This window comes from Tubulanus polymorphus, chromosome 5 (genome assembly GCF_964204645.1).
Source record: "Tubulanus polymorphus chromosome 5, tnTubPoly1.2, whole genome shotgun sequence".
NCBI lineage: Eukaryota > Metazoa > Nemertea > Palaeonemertea > Tubulaniformes > Tubulanidae > Tubulanus > Tubulanus polymorphus.
Genome location: NC_134029.1, coordinates 11,530,555 through 11,549,932, shown reverse-complemented (window position 1 = coordinate 11,549,932; position 19,378 = coordinate 11,530,555). Strand labels below are relative to the sequence as shown.

Here is a 19,378-nt window from a genome sequence, read left to right as displayed (position 1 = left end):
TCTAGTTATTTGACACCAAACAACTTAATTGTTTGCAAACAAATGATTTACTATATGGTCAGTACTGGTCATGCATTGGTCAGTTAAAAGACCATGGTCCACGCCACATTTGATACCAAACATGATTGGATTGTGTCGTTTCGAAAATGTATCTGTTAGGCAATTTGTGGTCACCCCTGGTTCGTTAGGTTCTTATTTTGTGGGCATTTTATCTCGAACCACCGAAAGACCGAATCACTAATTAATTCACCAGATCGTTAATTGCTGAAAATGAAGATTAGTGTTTAACTAATAGTCCTTGTCTGAACAAAATGTCTCTGGTATGGGTGCTACTGTATCTTTGTACTGTATCTTTTTATGTTCACTACTACCGTAATTGACTATGATGTTTTCAAGTGGTCTTAAGTACCGCTAATAGCCGAAAGTCGTTGATTTATGTGAAATTTACATACAGCGCCACCCGTTGATAGTAAAACTAACCCGAGCAATACGGGTGTTAAATAGATACGCTAGCAAACCGGCATTCTCATAATGTACATACGCATGCGCCGGTCTTGTGAAAAATTAATTCGCTTCGTGCTGATACGCGGGTTGTTTACGTCTAGATATGATCTGCGCATGCGCCGGTCTTGTCAACAAATATCAGTTTGGGTTTGGATCCTCCAGCCTACGAGCTTATCTAACGCTTGTAACTAATTATAATCATGTGTGATTAGAGAATTAGTGAAGTACACTACCGGACGAGCGAAAATGTGTCAATCACCGAGACCGGGACTCGAACCACAGATCTCTCGCTTGCCGGACGATTGCTCTACCGCTTGAGCTATCGGTTAGATAATTGCTCGTAGGTTAAGCTACCTAGGGGCCGACTCTATTATCACGTCCGGATTGATATCCGGAGATTCCGCTGAAATACATCTTCACTCGTCAAGGGATTCGAACCCACTACGCTAAAGCTGTTAGAGTACAATCGGAGAACGACTGTGCTATCACTTAATAGACTGGTTGCTGAGCCTAGACTGGTTGCCTGTTAATGCTATGCTGAACGTGTATCTTCTCAACCGCACGGCTCCACTCCGCAACTAAACCACCTCGCCATAATGGAGTATTGTCTACTTTTATGTACTAACTCATACCAGGGAAGTGTGATCATCACACTTCCCTGCTCATACTATGGTCAAGTTTCAGGTTCGCGCTTCATGCACAACGTATTCCTGGCTTCTTTTATTCCAGATTTCCGGTTTGTAACTGTTTCTGTGTATGGGTATTGTCCCTATTGTAGTTACCTCTCTATATAATCGCATAACATTTAGTTTTCTGGGCATTTGCCATTTGAGTTTAGACCATGTGAATTTAGCCGGATAAAGAGCTGTAAGTTGTATGCAATGTACTACTTCAAATTTTGCCTGAAATTCTGAAATTCTTATTTATTGAATATGTATTTAGCTGTTATTCTATTTTTTTGTAGTTAACTCGTTATCGTTTTTCGCTACCGCTCTGCCGGTCATTAAACAGTTTGACGTTAAAGCGTTGTCCGTTGTTAGTCCTTTTGTCGCTCAGTCTCCGACAAAAGTTAAAGCTCTTTCTTGACGTCACCTGAAAACAGTAACGCCGTCGAATGATGTCCACCGAAAACATGGAATACACAGACCAAAGTCGCGAGAAGCTATTCAATTCTCGGAAGTCATTAGCGGGTTGGTTGACCCGAAATATTGAAAAGGGTCAAAGCAAATTCGAAATTCTCAAGAGCCAGAGTGCTCTCAGTTTAGTGAAGGAAACCGTTTTAAAATCGTTTGAAAGTCTGAAAACGGTACACACTCAGATTATCTCTCTGCCCGACGAAGATGTTCTCGATGCTGAGTTGTGGTTCGAACCGTACTCCGAGAAGGTTCTGGACATCGTCGATAAAATAGACTGTAAAATCAGGTCTCTAGATCTCATGGATTCCGACGCAGGTTCAGTCAGGTCGCGTAAGTCTGATACGCGACGTAAACACGTGGGTATGGCTGAAACCACTGTCGAAGAATTACCAGCCGAGCAACCGGGCAGTCGCACTGACGACACGAAACGCTGGGTGTATCAGCAACCTATCGTACCGCCACTGAACCGAGATGAAGCCATCGATGCTTGGATTGACCAGCTGATTCCTGGCCGTGAGACAGCACCCAGAGGTGAAACGGGCGGAGAAGCTAATTTCACACGTGCGTTGGAGCGTCTGAGCGTCGATCGAGATTTGCCACCAGTAGAGTTCCCGATATTCGATGGGTCAGCATTTGCTTGGCCTAAATTCGTTGAACAGTTTCACGTTCAAGTCCATCAGCGCGTTGGTATAACTGACAGCCGACGAATGGACATTCTGTTATCGAAAACAAAAGGTGAGGCGAGGAAACTTATTTACGGTCTCGGGTATTCAGGTCGCAACTATGCGCAAGCCCTGCAAGAATTAAAACGTGTTCTCGGGCATAAAGTTCTTGTAGCCAGGGCCTATATCAACAGTGTGGCTGCGGGACCGGTTGTACAATCTAGTACTTTCGCACTCCGAGATTTCTACACAAGCATTCGAGATTGTTTGACGACACTGGCGCAGTTAAATTACACTAACGAACTCTCAAGTTGTGAGTTATTACAGAGAGTCGCCAGGAGACTTCCATTTGAGAAACGACATAGATGGAATGAACATGTTAAAAATGTAGCGCGTTTAAGAGAACCAAATTTATATGACTTGAATCTGTGGTTACAGGATAGAGTGGATGCTGAATGCAAGCCGTACGCGGTCAGTGTACCTTCCGTTACGAAACAAACCCATCAACAGGGTGTGGTCAAATCATCAATTATCAATAACACAGTTTTAAAACAGCAAACTGGTCATTACAATAGAATAAATCGATTCAGCTGTGCACTCTGTCCTCCTCAACATAATATTTCTCGTTGCAAGAAATTCATTGAAAAGAATTTCAATGAACGTCTTGCAGTGATTCGATCGTTTAAATTATGCTTCAATTGTCTTTATCCAGGTCACGTGAAATCTAACTGTCCATCCGCAGTTAGCTGTCACACTTGCAAAAAGAGACACCATACCAGTCTTCATCGAGATAATGAAATGACATTCGATTTACCTTTCGGGTCACCTCAGCAGCCAAAGGCAACTCCCTGCTTCTCCAGTGGCGGTGAAGATTTGCTGAATGATTCTGCCGGCGAACAACAGACATTGACTAAGGAGATGTTCAATGATGCTCGTGCTATGTGTCGCAATACTGCGAGCAGCACCCCTAGGAGGGTAAGTGTTCACTTCCAGATCGTTCCGGTTAATATCAAGGGGCAAAATGGACGTTTTATAAGTACTTTCGCACTGTTAGACTCGGCTTCGGAAATAAGCCTAATATATTCAGGGTTAGCATCCGATCTTGGTCTGAAGGGAAGAGGTGAATTGTTGACTATGAATACGTTAACTTCATGTGAAACTAAGCCATCAAAAATTGTTAGCCTTTCACTGCATTCATTGTTCTCTGATGATGAGATTCTTATTCGTGAAGCTTATACTTGGCTAGGTAGTTTCAGGTGTCCGATTCAGACAAGCTCTATAACCGGAAAATTCGAACATTTACATGATTTGAATGTTTCGGATATCAATCAAGATGAAGTTAGAATTCTAATTGGCGCTAATGCGCCAAGTGCCCATTTGCAGCTTGAAGTTCGTCAGTCTTCTAATCCCGATGAGCCTGTAGCGATTCGTACCCCTCTGGGATGGTGCATTATGGGTACCATGTATAATGAAAACGTTTCGGGTAATGTTAATTTGAATTGTTTTACATCTACCAAAGATATAGATAACATAGCTCTGAATAAACAGATTGAAAAATTCTGGGTGACGGAGACTCTCGGAGTTACGGCTGATGGTGATAAGAAGTCATGGTCTGTCGAAGATCGTCGCGCTCTTCCTATTTTAAATGAATCGTGTAGACTCAACCAAGGCAAATGTAACCGGCTGGTTGTTGTATCGGCAGGCTGGCTGGGGAACTAGCATTTACACCAGCGGTACAGGATTCCATCCATCAGGAACAACAAGGCAGTTAAACCTTATATGTACAATCTTTATTGCATCCCGGAATGAGAATGATTATCATAGCTTTACATAGTCTTTTTATACAGAATCATGAGTATAATGTGAGAACTAGGTGTCAGACAAGTTGTAGACATCAGGACGCACAAATAAACACCTAGCGACATGTTTGAGAGACATTAATTAATTATCGATGAGCACTGACTATAGCTAATTATCGTGAAAACATGTTGAGTAATGTCACATGTTGATTACGACCTTAAAGCACATATTGACACTATAGTCATAAGTTATATTATATTATTATTATTATTATTATTATTATTATTATTAATAATATGTAGTAGAGCTATGAAATGTTATGAACTGTTCGATATGACATTGTAGATCTATATGATTATGAAATATGCAAATTATATCAGGGTGACAGATGCCCCTTGTCCAATTAAATTTGGTCCTCCAAATTTGCGGAAAACGCAGATACTATAAGTTCATCAAAACTCCTTCCATCGCGAAAACATGAAAGATTGACTTTCACCGCGCAAAAATGTGCAAACGCTGGACAGTAACATCCGGATTATCAGTCATTCACGAAAGAGTCACATGTTGTCGTTATATACGGACGATGCGATGACACGTTAACTGTAATTTTGAATGATCTGCAAACGATCCCCGAATTCTGGTTGGTTCTGCGACGAACAGAAGTAGCGACGTGTTGTGTAGTTATAGCGTCCCGAAGATCAGTTGGTGATGCAAGTTGCAAGTAGTACGCATTTCTCTGTTTTGAAGATCTTTCGATTACTGACTGGAAATAACTTCGTGACACAATGATAGTAACATGCAACATTTGACATCAGAGCAGAGTTCAGGCAATGACACAACACAAATACAGTTACCCTTGTCAGCCAAAAGGAAAAAATTATCATCATCCAAAATAAGTGGTCAGAAGTAAATAAAGAATAACCATAGTAATTGAGCAAAGATGACACCACCAGCATAACTGAACTGTTTTAACACCTATCATCGCAGTCTCAATTAATCCACGTTATATTATATCATTGATAAATTCATACCGTACCGTACACTCATCTCAGTTATGTCTCGTATTAGATTTACAATGACGTTATTTGCGTGTTTTCTACGAAAGATTTCATGCACTCTACTTAAAATGACTAGTATATATTAATTGAACGTATGAACTATCCGATCTTTGAACCGTTCAGGGCGTAAATAAACTGAAAATATACGTACGAGTAATAAGCTGATCAATTCATCGTTGATATCCATATGATATCCTGGAAAGCTTAAGAAAACCTACTGTAGCTACTACTGAGTTTCGAAGAAATAGATTTTAAACGAGAAGCGTACTGACTTTGTGTGCCAGGAGGTGTTTCATACCAAGGCCGCCATGCAGGGGGAGCGAACCGCCCAAATAAAACATAGTATTCTAAGACTCCCTGGTCGTTGAAACGTGTTGATACGGCTCGAGCGGCAGTAGGTATAATGTTTTTGAGCTCGGTTTCGGTGGGAGGCCTTTCATTTTCCAAGATGACATGATATATACCCCATACATGTTCAAGACTCTCTCCGAAATCACTTACTTCAAACCAATCTCGTTTTGATGCCCGGTACCATGGACTGTCATGGTAATATAATTTACGAATAGCACATTATTTTGAAATTTGGTAGCAACAACCGTTTTTCCTGTAGGGCACGGACATAATGCTCGACGATTTCCCGTCCGAATAGCTTCTTCGATAGCGACATTACTTGAATCTGAACTACTCTTAACGCTATCCTGATTCGTATGATCTTGGTGAGTTTTCGATCGAGCTGAACAATATACACTATTTACATTCTCATTATTTGATGAGTCTTCATTAGACATCTGATTATCAAATTCCTGGAAGCGATCATTAGTAACATATACACCCTGTATTACGGTTCCATTTAATTTTCTTCTAGGTTTTTCACGTATCTCTACTTCACTATCCTGACATCTATCTCTATTTGTGATTATAATATTTGCTACGTCATTCTCGTTTTCATTTCGATCGTTTTGATGTCCCTGATTATTATCAGAATTGTCTGTAATGCGATCAAAAAACTTACTTTTGCAAGGTTTCTTACGTTTTTTGCCTGATGCCGCATAGTTTTCGTGAAAGTGTCGAATTAGTTTATTTGGGATCCATTTTCCTAATTCCCAAGAATTTCCACGATTTAAATCTGACTTCCATTTTACGCGATATTTACATAAACCACTTTCTAGTTTGTACTGTAGAATTTTCTGAATATCTGATTCATTGAAAGTCTCAGTAACTACCGGTCTATCTTTGTTATCGTCAGCCGAAATTTGAGTGTCAGTTGGAGTATCAGCTAAATTGCTAGGTTTATATTTTAAGCGCCCATGAATCTCGTCGAATAATTCAGGGTTTTCCTCAGCTGTTGAACCATCCCATGCGACCTCTTCATAATTTGGACGCGATGAGGGATCGTTGTATAACTTAAGATGGTTCCCATTTTCCTAATTCCCAAGAATTTCCACGATTTAAATCTGACTTCCATTTTACGCGATATTTACATAAACCACTTTCTGGTTTGTACTGTAGAATTTTCTGAATATCTGATTCATTGAAAGTCTCAGTAACTACCGGTCTATCTTTGTTATCGTCAGCCGAAATTTGAGTGTCAGTTGGAGTATCAGCTAAATTGCTAGGTTTATATTTTAAGCGCCCATGAATCTCGTCGAATAATTCAGGGTTTTCCTCAGCTGTTGAACCATCCCATGCGACCTCTTCATAATTTGGACACGATGAGGGATCGTTGTATAACTTAAGACGGTTCCCATTGACATGCGATGGGAGTAAAACGTTATCAGAGATTCTTCGTAATTGATAAGCCCCTTTACTAGCTATTGACTGAATGAAATAGGGACCTACGTATTTTTTACACAGTTTTGGTGATTTTCCTTTCTTAACTTTCATGACTTTTAGCCAAACGCGATCAGTAATCTGAAACTGAGGTTTTAATGCCTTTATCGAACTGAGTTTTATACTTATTTTGAGCTCTTTTAATATTCTCGTTAGCGATATTTCGTGATATGACCAGCTGCCTTAATATATGTGATAAGTATGCCTTATGATCAGTAGCTAACGAATGCCGTGGAATTAAAGCCGTGTCTATTGGTAGACGCATTTCTTGACCAAATAACATGTGGTAAGGGCTAAAACCTGAACCTTCAGTTGAGGGAACATGCCTATAACTCATCATTACACTTGGCATTAGTGTATCCCAATTAGTCTGATCCTGGTTACAATACGACCTAAGCGACTGCCAAATGTACTGGTTAGTTCTCTCGCAAACTGAGTTTGATTGAGGATGGTACGGAGCGGTGAAATGTTGTTTCACGTGAAACAATTCACAGAGAGCTCCAACTAACTTAGACATAAATGTTTTACCGCGATCAGAGACTAATGAATGAGGAGCACCATACCGCGAAAATATCTCTTTAAAGAGAACCTTTGCTACCTCTGTTGTTTCCTGAGTTTTGAGAGGAAAAGCCTCGGGCCATTTACTCCAGCTATCTACCACGAGTAGAATATGCTTATTACCATCAGGTGTCTCCGGAAGATTGCAAAGGAAGTCAATGTGCCATCTGGAGAATAAGCCTTCAATTGGTAATGGTTGTAAGGGTGTTGGATGACTATGATAATTCCGTTTGACCTGTTGGCAATTCTCACAAGTAGAAACATATTTCCCACAATCTTCATACATGGAATCCCAATGATATTTATTACGTAAAACACCATAAAGACGATCTCGACCCTGGTGGCAACCTCCCACTAATGAATCATGGTAAGCTTTCTATATTTCCGACCGTAATGACCTAGGAACTTCAAGAACTGGGATGACCTTCTCGGCTTTAGGAATACCAGTAACTCTAGGCGTATACAAATAATATAACGTGCCATCGATAATACCATATTGGTCGGCCCTCCAACTGAGCTTTCGAAACAGTTTTTCATCGTTGACAGCATATGATGGATCTAACTTATGTTCCAACATGTGACAAACTTCAGGGCAATTCCGCTGTAAGTGAGTTATATTAGCAAGTTTAATCAGTTCAATCTCCTTATAAGTATCAGGAGTTAACTCAGCCACCACGGGGCTAGTATAATCAAACACGACTTCATAAGACTGAGATCCATTTGTCATTGCTGTGAAAACAGTTTCTTGTGAAGGATCATAAGGTCTAGGAGGAGGAGGTTTATCATAATCTCGTCTACTTAAACCGTCGCAATTGCCATTTTTCTTACCCGGTCGGTGTTCAATAGAAAAATTATATGCTTGAAGAGCCAATTCCCAACGTCCTATACGTTTGTTTAGTCGGTTTTCATGAATATACGTTAAACTTTTGCTATCAGTATACACAGTGAATTCATTTCCAATCAGGTAGGGATGAAAATTCTGAATTCCTTCAATCAAAGCTAATCCTTCCTTATCACTAATATGCCATTTCTTTTCGTTTACACGTAACGCGCGACCACCATATCCGATAACATGTTCTAAATTATTCTTTTTCTGAGACAAAACGTAACCAATAGCATAGTCCGAAGAGTCAACTGAGAGATAGAAACGAGAATTGAAATCAGGGAATATCAGAATTGGATCACTAGTTAATTCCTGTTTAAGCGTATCAAAAGCTTTTTGACAATCAGGGGTCCATTTGAACTTCACATCTTTACAGTTCAAAGCATTCAAGGGAGAAACTATTGATGCATAATTTTGAATGAATTTCCTGTAAAAATTTGTCAACCCTAGAAAACTTCGTAATTGTTTGACATTGGACGGAACTGGAAAGCTGTTAACCTTTTCGATGTTCTTTTTACAAGTACGAAGACCCTCAGCAGATAAGGTATAACCCAGATATTCAATTTCTGGGACTGCAAATTCACACTTAGTCGGTTTGGCAGTTAGACCGGCTTGTTTAAGCTTCTCAAAAACATTTGATAAATGAACTAGGTGACTGTCAAAATCTTGAGAGAATATGATTAGATCATCAATGAAACACAATACATATTGCCAATTCAAATGACCTAAACATTTTGACATAAGCATCTGAAAAGCCATAGGACCATTCTTAATTCCCATCGGCATTCTTTTGAAGCACATTTTGCCTTGTGTCGTTTGAAAAGCTGTTTTATGACGCGATTCTTCATGTAACGGTATCTGGTGAAATCCTGAATTAAGATCTAATTTACTAAATATCATGGGTTTAGCATCGGCTATAGTGTCAAATACATCATCAAAATGAGGTAGTGGAAATGATTGCGTTACGGTCTTCGAATTCAGTTTTCTAAAATCAATAGTAAACCTATACGTATTGTCTGGTTTTCTGACCAAAACCACAGGATTATTGAAAACAGAATCAGTTGGTTCAATAAGATCGGCATCTAACAGTTCGTTAACCAAGTCGTTTTCTACCTGTCTCAAGTGTGGACTTTTGCGATAAGGTCTTTGAATTATAGGGTCGTCATCAGTTGTTTCTATCTTATGGGTAACTAATGAAGTCTTGCCGATTTCCTGTAAGTTACTAGCAAATATTGACCTATTACATCCAATTAAATACATTAATCTCTCTTTTTGTTCCAGAGTCAATCCTGAGTTTTCTGGAATTTTTATGCCTAAATTTTCCGCTATTTTAATTTTTTCATCATAATTCCGTGGTGTATCAGTATCAACGGAGAAAATGTTTGCACTAGTATTGTCATCTGCGAAATCGAAACAATCATCGTCAGTTACATTGTATGCAAATCCAAGCACATAATCTTTTGAAATTTGAATCGGTTCATTAGTAGGATTCACAATAGTAGCGAAAATTTTACCGTCCGTGATTTTGCATAATGTTTTACCTCCACCTAAACATTTATTCAATAACTTGTGGTTGTATGGTTCAAAAACAACCAATGAACCTTCCGCCAACGTATCGACACTTATTTGAACTATTTGTTTAGTATTTGGTGAAATAACTATGCTGTTAATCGTTTTAGCTTTATTTCTGTACAGCTCTTGTTTATTCCTAAGAATCTTTAATGGAATCGAAACATCTTTAAATTCAATTGTGCCTGATGCAAGGTCAATGTTTACATTGTTTTCCTTCAAAAAATCCAGTCCTAGAATGACATCTGTATGTAGCCTATCGAATACATAAAACTTATGTGTTAATACATGAGATTGAATGCAAATGGGTACATCAATTCTACCAATTACTGAATGTGCTTCCCCACAAACTCCTCTAATAATGTTTATATCCGAATGACTATATATGGGATTTTTGATACATCCTTCGACCGTTGATCTAGCAATACATGAAATTGATGCACCTGTATCGACTAATGCTCGTTGGGAGTGTTTATTAATATCAACGTTTATAATATTCCGATTCAACCCTGAAACTAAGCTTATATCAACCGCATTGATATCAGGTACCCATAATCGAGATGCTTCTTTGCGACAAACATCCTTACTACAATGTATGCGCTTCATCTTTTTGAAGTGTATACCACGTAAGTGTACAGAACGAAATGAAACTGATTATGAATAATGTTTGCTAGAAAAATGCTTTGAATTGAACAATCGAAACTTGAGATATATATCAAACTGCTCAACTACACAGTAATGCTCCCAAACTCAAAGAGCTATAATTTCCTATACTCAATATCCGACCACTAATTCGAGATGAAGATTCAATCATATTACCTATGGCTGACAACAAGTTACCATAATGTGTTGTATCCACCAAAACAGCAGCGATTTCGGCGATCAGCACGGTCTTGTCACAAGTGTAGTTGAATGCGATCTTCTATTTTGTGGTATGTTTCAGTCACAATCCGTATATAAGCAGCTTCATCTGTACTTGTGTAAGTCACGAGGACTTAAATTTGGGTTCTCCACCATCTGTAACCGGCTGGTTCTTGTATCGGCAGGCTGGCTGGGGAACTAGCATTTACACCAGCGGTACAGGATTCCATCCATCAGGAACAACAAGGCAGTTAAACCTTATATGTACAATCTTTATTGCATCCCGGAATGAGAATGATTATCATAGCTTTACATAGTCTTTATATACAGAATCATGAGTATAATGTGAGAACTAGGTGTCAGACAAGTTGTAGACATCAGGACGCACAAATAAACACCTAGCGACATGTTTGAGAGACATTAATTAATTATCGATGAGCACTGACTATAGCTAATTATCGTGAAAACATGTTGAGTAATGTCACATGTTGATTACGACCTTAAAGCACATATTGACACTATAGTCATAAGTTATATTATATTATTATTATTATTATTATTATTATTATTATTATTATTATTATTATTATTATTAATAATATGTAGTAGAGCTATGAAATGTTATGAACTGTTCGATATGACATTGTAGATCTATATGATTATGAAATATGCAAATTATATCAGGGTGACACAAATACGAGGTAGGTATGCTGTGGCGTAACACTGAATCGCAAATGCCTAATAATTTGCATCAAGCAAAAATCCGTTTCAAAAATCTTAAGAAACGGCTTGAAAATGATCCGATACTCCGTGAAGCTTATTGCAAAACAGTCAGTGGCTACATTGAAAATGGCCATGCCCGTAAGCTTACGGAGGATGACCTGAAGACTACGGGCAAGAAAACCTGGTATTTGCCGCATCACGCGGTTACAAATCCTAACAAACCGGGCAAAGTTAGAGTAGTGTTTGACGCAGCGGCCTTATGCAACGGTGTTAGTCTTAACAATCAATTGATGACTGGACCGGATCTATTGAATAGTCTTTTCGGGGTCTTATAACGGTTTAGACTCGGGGCTATCGCGCTTGTCGCGGATGTAGAATGTATGTTTCACCAAGTGAAAGTACCCGAGTCTGATTCAAATTCACTATTATTCTTGTGGCAAGACGATATTCGAGAAGAATCGGACCCAGGCGTCTACAAGATGACCGTACATATTTTTGGTGCAAAAGACTCGCCCTGCGCGGCTAATTATTGTATAAAGAGAGCAGCCAATGATAATGCCGAATCGCACTCCGCTTTGGCAGTCGCTACAATATTAAACGATTTCTATGTCGACGATTTACTCAAATCGGTTTCTTTTATATTTCAGGCTAGCCAGCTAGCAGACGAAATAACAGTAATCCTTAGCAAGGGCGGATTTGATCTGACGAAATGGATGTCAAACAGTCGAGAAGTCTTGGCACACATTACAGGCGAAGAAAGGGCTCGACCAGAACTCGATCTTGATCTTGACGAATTACCGATTGAACGGACTCTGGGTATCAAGTGGGATGTGGAATCTGACGACTTTGTTTTTAAACCTGTTTTGAAAGAAGGCGTTCCTACGAAGAGGCTTGTCGTAAGTATTGTCAGCTCGATTTTCGATCCGTTGGGGTTTGTATCACCGTTTACGTTCAGGGCTAAGTGCTTGATACAAGAAATGTGGCGGCAAAATTTCGACTGGGATGACGAGCTCTCCGGTGAATGTTTGATTAGATGGCAAGAGTGGGCAGCGGAGCTCAAATTTTTAGCAGATTTTCGCCTGCAACGTCATCACCTTGGTTTGGTTGTAGGTGAAACACTGGTTGAATTGCATGTCTTCTGTGATGCGTCAGAGAAAGGATTTGGAGCTGTGGCTTATCTCCGTATGAAACACCCATCTGGAAACATTGATTGTTCTTTCTTGTCTTCAAAGACTCGTGTTGCTCCTGTACGCATGATCACGGTGCCGAAGTTGGAGCTTGAAGGAGCTGTTCTTGGCATGAAACTTGCTTACACTTTGAAGGACGAGCTACCAGAGTTGAAATTTCTTCGCGTTTTCTACTGGTCGGATGCTGTTACGGTCCTCAGGTACATCAACAACAGTTCAACCAGGTTCAAGACGTTCGTCGCTAATAGATTAAGTAAGATATTACGTCATACTTCGACAGAGCAGTGGATGTATGTTCCATCTAATGTTAACCCGGCAGACATCTGTACACGTGGCTTGCCAGCTGCCGAAATTCACACCAGTTCACGATGGCTCCGTGGACCTGATTTCTTGTATTCAGCGAATGAGGTTGATGAGTGGCCTGATCAGTCAATAGTTCATGGACCCCTGATCGATCGCGAAAATATTAAAAAGTGTACATACGCTAGTTCCGTTGTAAATAAAAACTTTGATTCTGTATTTGATAATGTGTTTCAGTTGGTGAATATTGATAGGTTCTCATCATGGTATGAGTTACGTTGCCATGTAGCTTGGGTAATTAGGGCCGTGAAGAAATTTTCATCATTGGTCCCTCGGTTAAATGTTGATAGTGGCAAGGGTGGTCGAAACTTATTGCCGTCTGAGCTTAGCGAAGCGCAACACTTTCTCATTAGACACGCGCAGCGTGAGGGTTACGGAGATGAGATTAGATCTCTGCAGTCTAAGGGCACTTTATCAAGGAAAAGTCCCATAGTACCTTTACGTCCAACCTTTGGTGACGGAGTATTGAAAGTAGACGGCAGACTGGCGAAAGCTGACATACCATTAGAAGCCCGTCATCAAGTAATATTACCGTTTTGGCATCATGTTTCTCGTTTGATTATTGCCGAGACTCATGAAGCGTTACTACATGCCGGTCCCGAGCACGTCTTGGCCGAGGTTCGACAGAAATTTTGGCCTGTCAAAGGTCGTAGCTTAGTCAGAAGTGTCATACAAAACTGCGTGATTTGTCGACGTGATAGGGTTAAACCTTTGATACCGATCATGGGTAATGTACCTGCTGCGCGTATAACTGCTTATACTCGCCCGTTTACGTTTACGGGAGTTGATTACTTCGGCCCTATTTACGTCAAATTAGGCAGAAGTACTGTGAAACGGTGGGGTTGTTTGTTCACATGTCTAGTTACTCGGGCGATTCACCTAGAGGTTGCAGATTCTCTGGAAACCGATTCATTTATTCTAGTGTTGCGCAATTTTATAGGGCGCAGGGGTCCTCCGTCTGAGATATACTCTGATAATGGAACAAATTTCGTAGGTGCAGAAAAGGAACTCAGGGATGGTATTCAGCGATTTAACCAAGTTCAAATACATAGTTTTTTACTGCAGCGTGATGTTACTTGGAAATTCTCACCTCCTTTGGCTCCCCATTTTGGTGGTGCTTGGGAAAGGCTTGTCAAATCCACCAAAAAGGCGCTCAAACAAATACTTAAGTTACAGTTAGTTACAGACTCTGTTTTGCGTACGGCCCTCATTGAAACAGAGGCAGTTATCAATAGCCGCCCCTTAACGTACAATAGCTCCGATCCTTTGGATTTCAGCGCAATTACGCCTAATCATTTCTTACATGGAGGTTCAACTAGTTATAAACCTCCTGATGTATTTCACGATCAGGAAATAAGTAGTAGGAAGCGCTGGAGACAAAGTCAAGTCATTGCCGACCATCTTTGGAAAAGATGGTTAAAGGAATATCTTCCGATGCTAACAGTGCGAGGTAAATGGGCTGAGGATAATTGTCCTATAAATACCGGTGATCTGGTTCTATTAGTGAACACTGATGTGCCTAGGGGGCAGTGGAGTCTGGCTAGGGTCGCTGAGGTTTATCCCGGCGATGATGGGAAAATTCGAGTAGTTAAATTAAAAACTGGTACTGGTGCTGAGTTCATAAGACCGGTTGCCAAAATCGCTAGATTGGAAGAAGCTATCCCATAACTTATAGAATTTATACAATGTCTTCAACTTTCAGGATTGACTTGCATGTTTTTTTTTGTTTGTTTTGTATTTTGGTTTTCTTTTTTAACTATCAGACGTTAAGGGCGGGGGATGTTGTCTACTGTTATGTACTAACTCATACTATGGTCAAGTTTCAGGTTCGCGCTTCATGCACAACGTATTCCTGGCTTCTTTTATTCCAGATTTCCGGTTTGTAACTGTTTCTGTGTATGGGTATTGTCCCTATTGTAGTTACCTCTCTTAATCGCATAACATTTAGTTTTCTGGGCATTTGCCATTTGAGTTTAGACCATGTGAATTTAGCCGTATAAAGAGCTGTAAGTTGTATGCAATGTATTACTTCAAATTTTGCCTGAAATTCTGAAATTCTTATTTATTGAATATGTATTTAGCTGTTATTCTATTTTTTGTAGTTAACTCGTTATCGTTTTTCGCTACCGCTCTGCCGGTCATTAAACAGTTTGACGTTAAAGCGTTGTCCGTTGTTAGTCCTTTTGTCGCTCAGTCTCCGACATGGAGAGTCCGGAGATATCCGGATGATCACGTGATCGATAAAAGAGTGAAATTGGAGACACCCGGACGCGTCCGGATAGATAATAGAGTCGGCCCTAGGTCAACCAAATGTTGATCTTTTGGGCGTCCGTTTTGGGAATCCTCTGTGATTACGTCACTGTTCACAGACTGAAATTCCCAATTGTTTTTCTGAAATGTCGCTGATTATTCCAATAACCGTACATTCACTGGAATAAGAATTTAAATGATTTAATGAATTAAAATTCAACATATGAATTGATATCCGTATACAAGAAACTTTTATTTTATTTGACGATAAATAGTGTTGTTGATATTAATCGTCGTGCCGGTTACGGGTTTGACACTCGCGTATTATTGAGGACGCCCACTTGTAGCATTGCTCTGAATTCTTCGGTTCCGCGGTTTGATATGACTGAATAACCATGGGAAACAGCTTAAATTGTTCAACAAACTCGAGTTCACGTTCTGGTTACGTGATATTTGTTGTAACTGGAGATAGAAAAGAAGCTGGAACCGATGCGAATGTGACGATAAAACTATACGGGGAAGATGGAAGGGAAACCCCCGAAGTTGAATTGAACTGTTTGTGGAGAAACGATTTTGAAAGAGGCGAAAAGAATCGGTTTTTCCTTAAATACATGCCTACGGTTGGTCCTCTGAAAATGATCGAATTCTGGCGGGATAACTTCGGCATGTCACCAAATTGGTTTGTTGAAAAGATCGTTATCGAAGATTGTAAAATGGAAGATTATTATTTTTTCCCAATTAATCGATGGATAAAAGCTAACCAGCATTATGTAATTCAGCATTACGACACAAACCTCCCTCAAGATGACAGCTTCATCGAGCAGAGACGCAAAGAATTAGAGGAGAAACGACAATTGTATACATTCACGCAAAATGCTCCAGGACTTCCTGTGCAGGTATGTGTTATTTGGCTTTGTAGAATTCAGGGGCGACATCTGCCACATAGGCCTATGTAGCACCAATAATTGTAGTTAGTTACCTAATCGTTGATGGTAAGCTTTTATAAGCGGATGGGCTAATACCAACCTTTAGTGATGACAAGGGCCAAAACACGGTTGAAAAAAGTAACACTTCAAAAATATGCTTTCTATTGACTTCAGTCCACAATTAATGGCTTTATTCACAAACTAACACAGGTACCTTTAATAATCCAATTTTCGAGCGATTAATCAACATTATTTTGAGAAATTAATCAATTTCTCCACAAATTCTGCCATTTCCCTATATTGCAAGGTGGCATGATAGACAAGGTGACCTACAACGATTTATATAAAACTTCCAAAACAAAACGACAATTTTTATATTTGATAGTTTTCCAACATATATTTCAAATCTTCGTGCTTTCCATGATAAATATTGAAATAATAAATTGTGGTTGAAGAAAAATGTGAATTAATGTTGATTTCTTAATTTTTTCAAATTCGTCGTTTCGTTTTGTTAGTTTGTGTTGTTGTCCTGGCCTCAGTCAATAGGTGCCAGCTCCCTCCACAAGTTTTCAAAATGGCCGCATCGAATTGACGGAAATTTACTCTCACTTAACGGCCGATTTGCACATGGATTAAGATCGTCAGGTGAGGTGTTATAGGTATCAAACAAACTACGAATCTGTTTTGCGTTGATTACAACAAAAATTAGACGGATATCTTTCGAGACAATGAATGTCGGGCAAATTACTCGTGAGTCAAATTGGCTAAGGAAAATTTCATTGAAAAATGACCTTCCCATTCCTGACTGTGGTTTTTGAAAATATCCGATCGTGAAACTAAACCACAGTCCGGTAACTGACTACAATAATTGATAGCCTAAACCCATTATGCTAAAATGTCAACATAGGCCTATATGTTATTCTATGTTTACATGGGGGGTGGGTTGGTATCAAGTTGTTTTGAAGATGTCAGTGGTGCAACAGTATTTTATTCGGAGGCACCTTTAATCCATTGGGAAAGCACTTGAGATTTTCTGTGTCTACTCCATCCAGTTTTATTTACATACATGCCAACCTGTTCGATTCGTCCGTTTTTGTTACGTTTTTTTTTCACTAAAAACATCGTCAGTTCGGCAGTACGGTCAATAACCGGTAATGTTAAAGTACATTTTTCTCTTTAAATCAGCAAAATACGATTTTTTTGGTGAAAAAAATCCCAAGAAATTTAAAAACTACGATTTTGTATTCATGAATAAGATAGTTTAGTTTTATTGATGACATTTTGATTGCATTTAACTAATATCGGCGGAGGATTGAGAAAAATTCAATTCAAAATTTACTGTGTCCCTATTTGAACATGTCCGATCCATTAGTCCGATGCAGCTTTAACTGGCGCTTTTTAAGATTGTGAAAGTAAAAATTTTGAAAAAGTTAAGGTTAATACACCGTTTGTCGAGAAAGAGCATGGGTGGGGATTCAGACATGCAAGTACCACTAAAGAAATGTGTGAGTGTCATGAAGACGATTACAGCCATTTTCCGCATGTTTATTCCTTTTCAAGAAAGAACGCCAATTTGCTATTGAGTTGTCCAGACCATTCTACTCATTATGGACTTTTGCTTTAGCCAAGTCCATTTTGTTATCGAATATGAAACTTTCTTCCTTTGGTACAAAATAACTTCCAAACGAGGCTTAGTTTCTCTTTGGAACGTTTAAAACATGCAATGCAGTAATAAAAGCTCTAACCCTATTGAATTTCATCAGAATCCGTTGCTTATTTATCAATTTAGTTATTTATTTGTTGTTGGAACTACATTTCGTTTCGAAAGAACACATGCCCTTTTACGTATATTCATGCTTCACACACGTGCTCGTTACTGACTCGCTGCTGTGTGGTGTATTGATCTTTGCATGAATATGAAAAGCGCGCCTCGCTTGTGGCCTAGTTAAAGTCTTCCTGGAAACTGCAAATGATTCAACTGCCAGGGTTTGTCGCGGCTGGCCGTGAAAGCAGTGAATTTTATAGAAGGGCAGTAAAATTGGGAACTTGAAAATTGTTCAATTTACGAAAAGAAATTGTCTCACATACTTCGTACACGGTGTATAGAAATCGTCACACCATGAACGTGGAGAGTTTCTGGAGAGTCAGTGGGGAAAACCCGCTACCATGTATATTCATGATGAATCGTCATGCAGTTCTGTGTGATGGAGATGGTATCAATAGACGGATTTTCATGAAAACTTCTGGATTCAATCAAGGGTGACATCTTAGGCTTTGAGCACCGATTCTTCGAAATTCTTCCAAAAACTTCATACCGAAGATAGGTAGGCCTTTGCGTTTCCATTCATAATTCCAAAAAAGACATTTCAAAAAAATATTTTCCATCCTTATTTTCGATGAAATTATCTGTAAAAAGTCAGTCTTCTCCCATCATTTGAATTCAATCCAATAGTTTTCACTATTTTTCATTTGTTCTGCTTATAAACCTCTAATCTAGAGTACCAATGTTTAATTTTGATTAACCCTTTCAGTGCTGACTAATCAATAGGCCTACCCTATATTGCTGGAGATAATTTGAAAATTTTTAGAAATTCCACCCTTAGTGTGTTGAATAACGGGAATACCATTGCAGTGCGTCTACACCGCGGCGGGGTGTTTCGTTAGATACTAGTATTTCACTATGTTTGACAGGTGCTGCTATTTTTCAAGAGAGATAGGCTAATTACTAATTATTAATTACATCAATACATCACAGTGTGGTGTATTAGCAAAATCTATCACTGATTTATACACCGCACTGCGGTGTAGACGCACTGAAAGGGTTAAACATACACTCATGTAAATTTAGGAAAGTCCATATTAAGAATTTCGTTTCTTGTTTTATTAAATGCTGCTGACCTAATGAACTGAGTACTGATGATTCTTTAGGTAAAAATTAGAAAATACTGATTGAGATGTTAAAATACTGAAAATGTTGCTAAAGAAAATGTTACTGAAAACGGGTACAAAGTACTAATAAAAGCGGAACTTTTAACCAAAAATACTGAAAGTGGTAATGAAAAATGGACCAA

The 19,378-nt window shown here is 39.2% G+C and overlaps 3 protein-coding genes across 5 annotated transcripts in view; all 3 read left to right on the top strand.

Annotated features, from left to right (window-relative positions):
- The first annotated feature begins 1,636 nt into the window (after nucleotides 1–1,636).
- LOC141906235 (uncharacterized) lies at nucleotides 1,637–4,193 on the top strand. The gene is made up of 2 exons (XM_074795478.1): nucleotides 1,637–3,977; nucleotides 4,183–4,193. Exons 1-2 carry the CDS (start codon nucleotides 1,637–1,639, stop codon nucleotides 4,191–4,193), a joined length of 2,352 nt encoding a protein of 783 aa, XP_074651579.1.
- An 8,644-nt stretch (nucleotides 4,194–12,837) lies between these two features.
- Nucleotides 12,838–14,799, top strand: LOC141906234 (uncharacterized). The gene has a single exon (XM_074795477.1). The coding sequence runs from the start codon at nucleotides 12,838–12,840 to the stop codon at nucleotides 14,797–14,799; it is 1,962 nt and encodes a 653-aa protein (XP_074651578.1).
- Nucleotides 14,800–15,713: 914 nt separating this feature from the next.
- Nucleotides 15,714–19,378, top strand: part of LOC141906474 (allene oxide synthase-lipoxygenase protein-like) — a 63,135-nt gene continuing 59,470 nt past the window's right edge. For all 3 annotated transcript variants that reach the window (XR_012619341.1, XM_074795779.1, XM_074795780.1), the window contains exon 1: nucleotides 15,714–16,277. Coding sequence is in view for 2 of the 3 variants with exons in the window: in XM_074795779.1 (XP_074651880.1) it covers nucleotides 15,777–16,277 (501 nt within the window). In the remaining variant the exon portion in view is untranslated. The remainder of the gene's footprint in view (nucleotides 16,278–19,378) is intronic.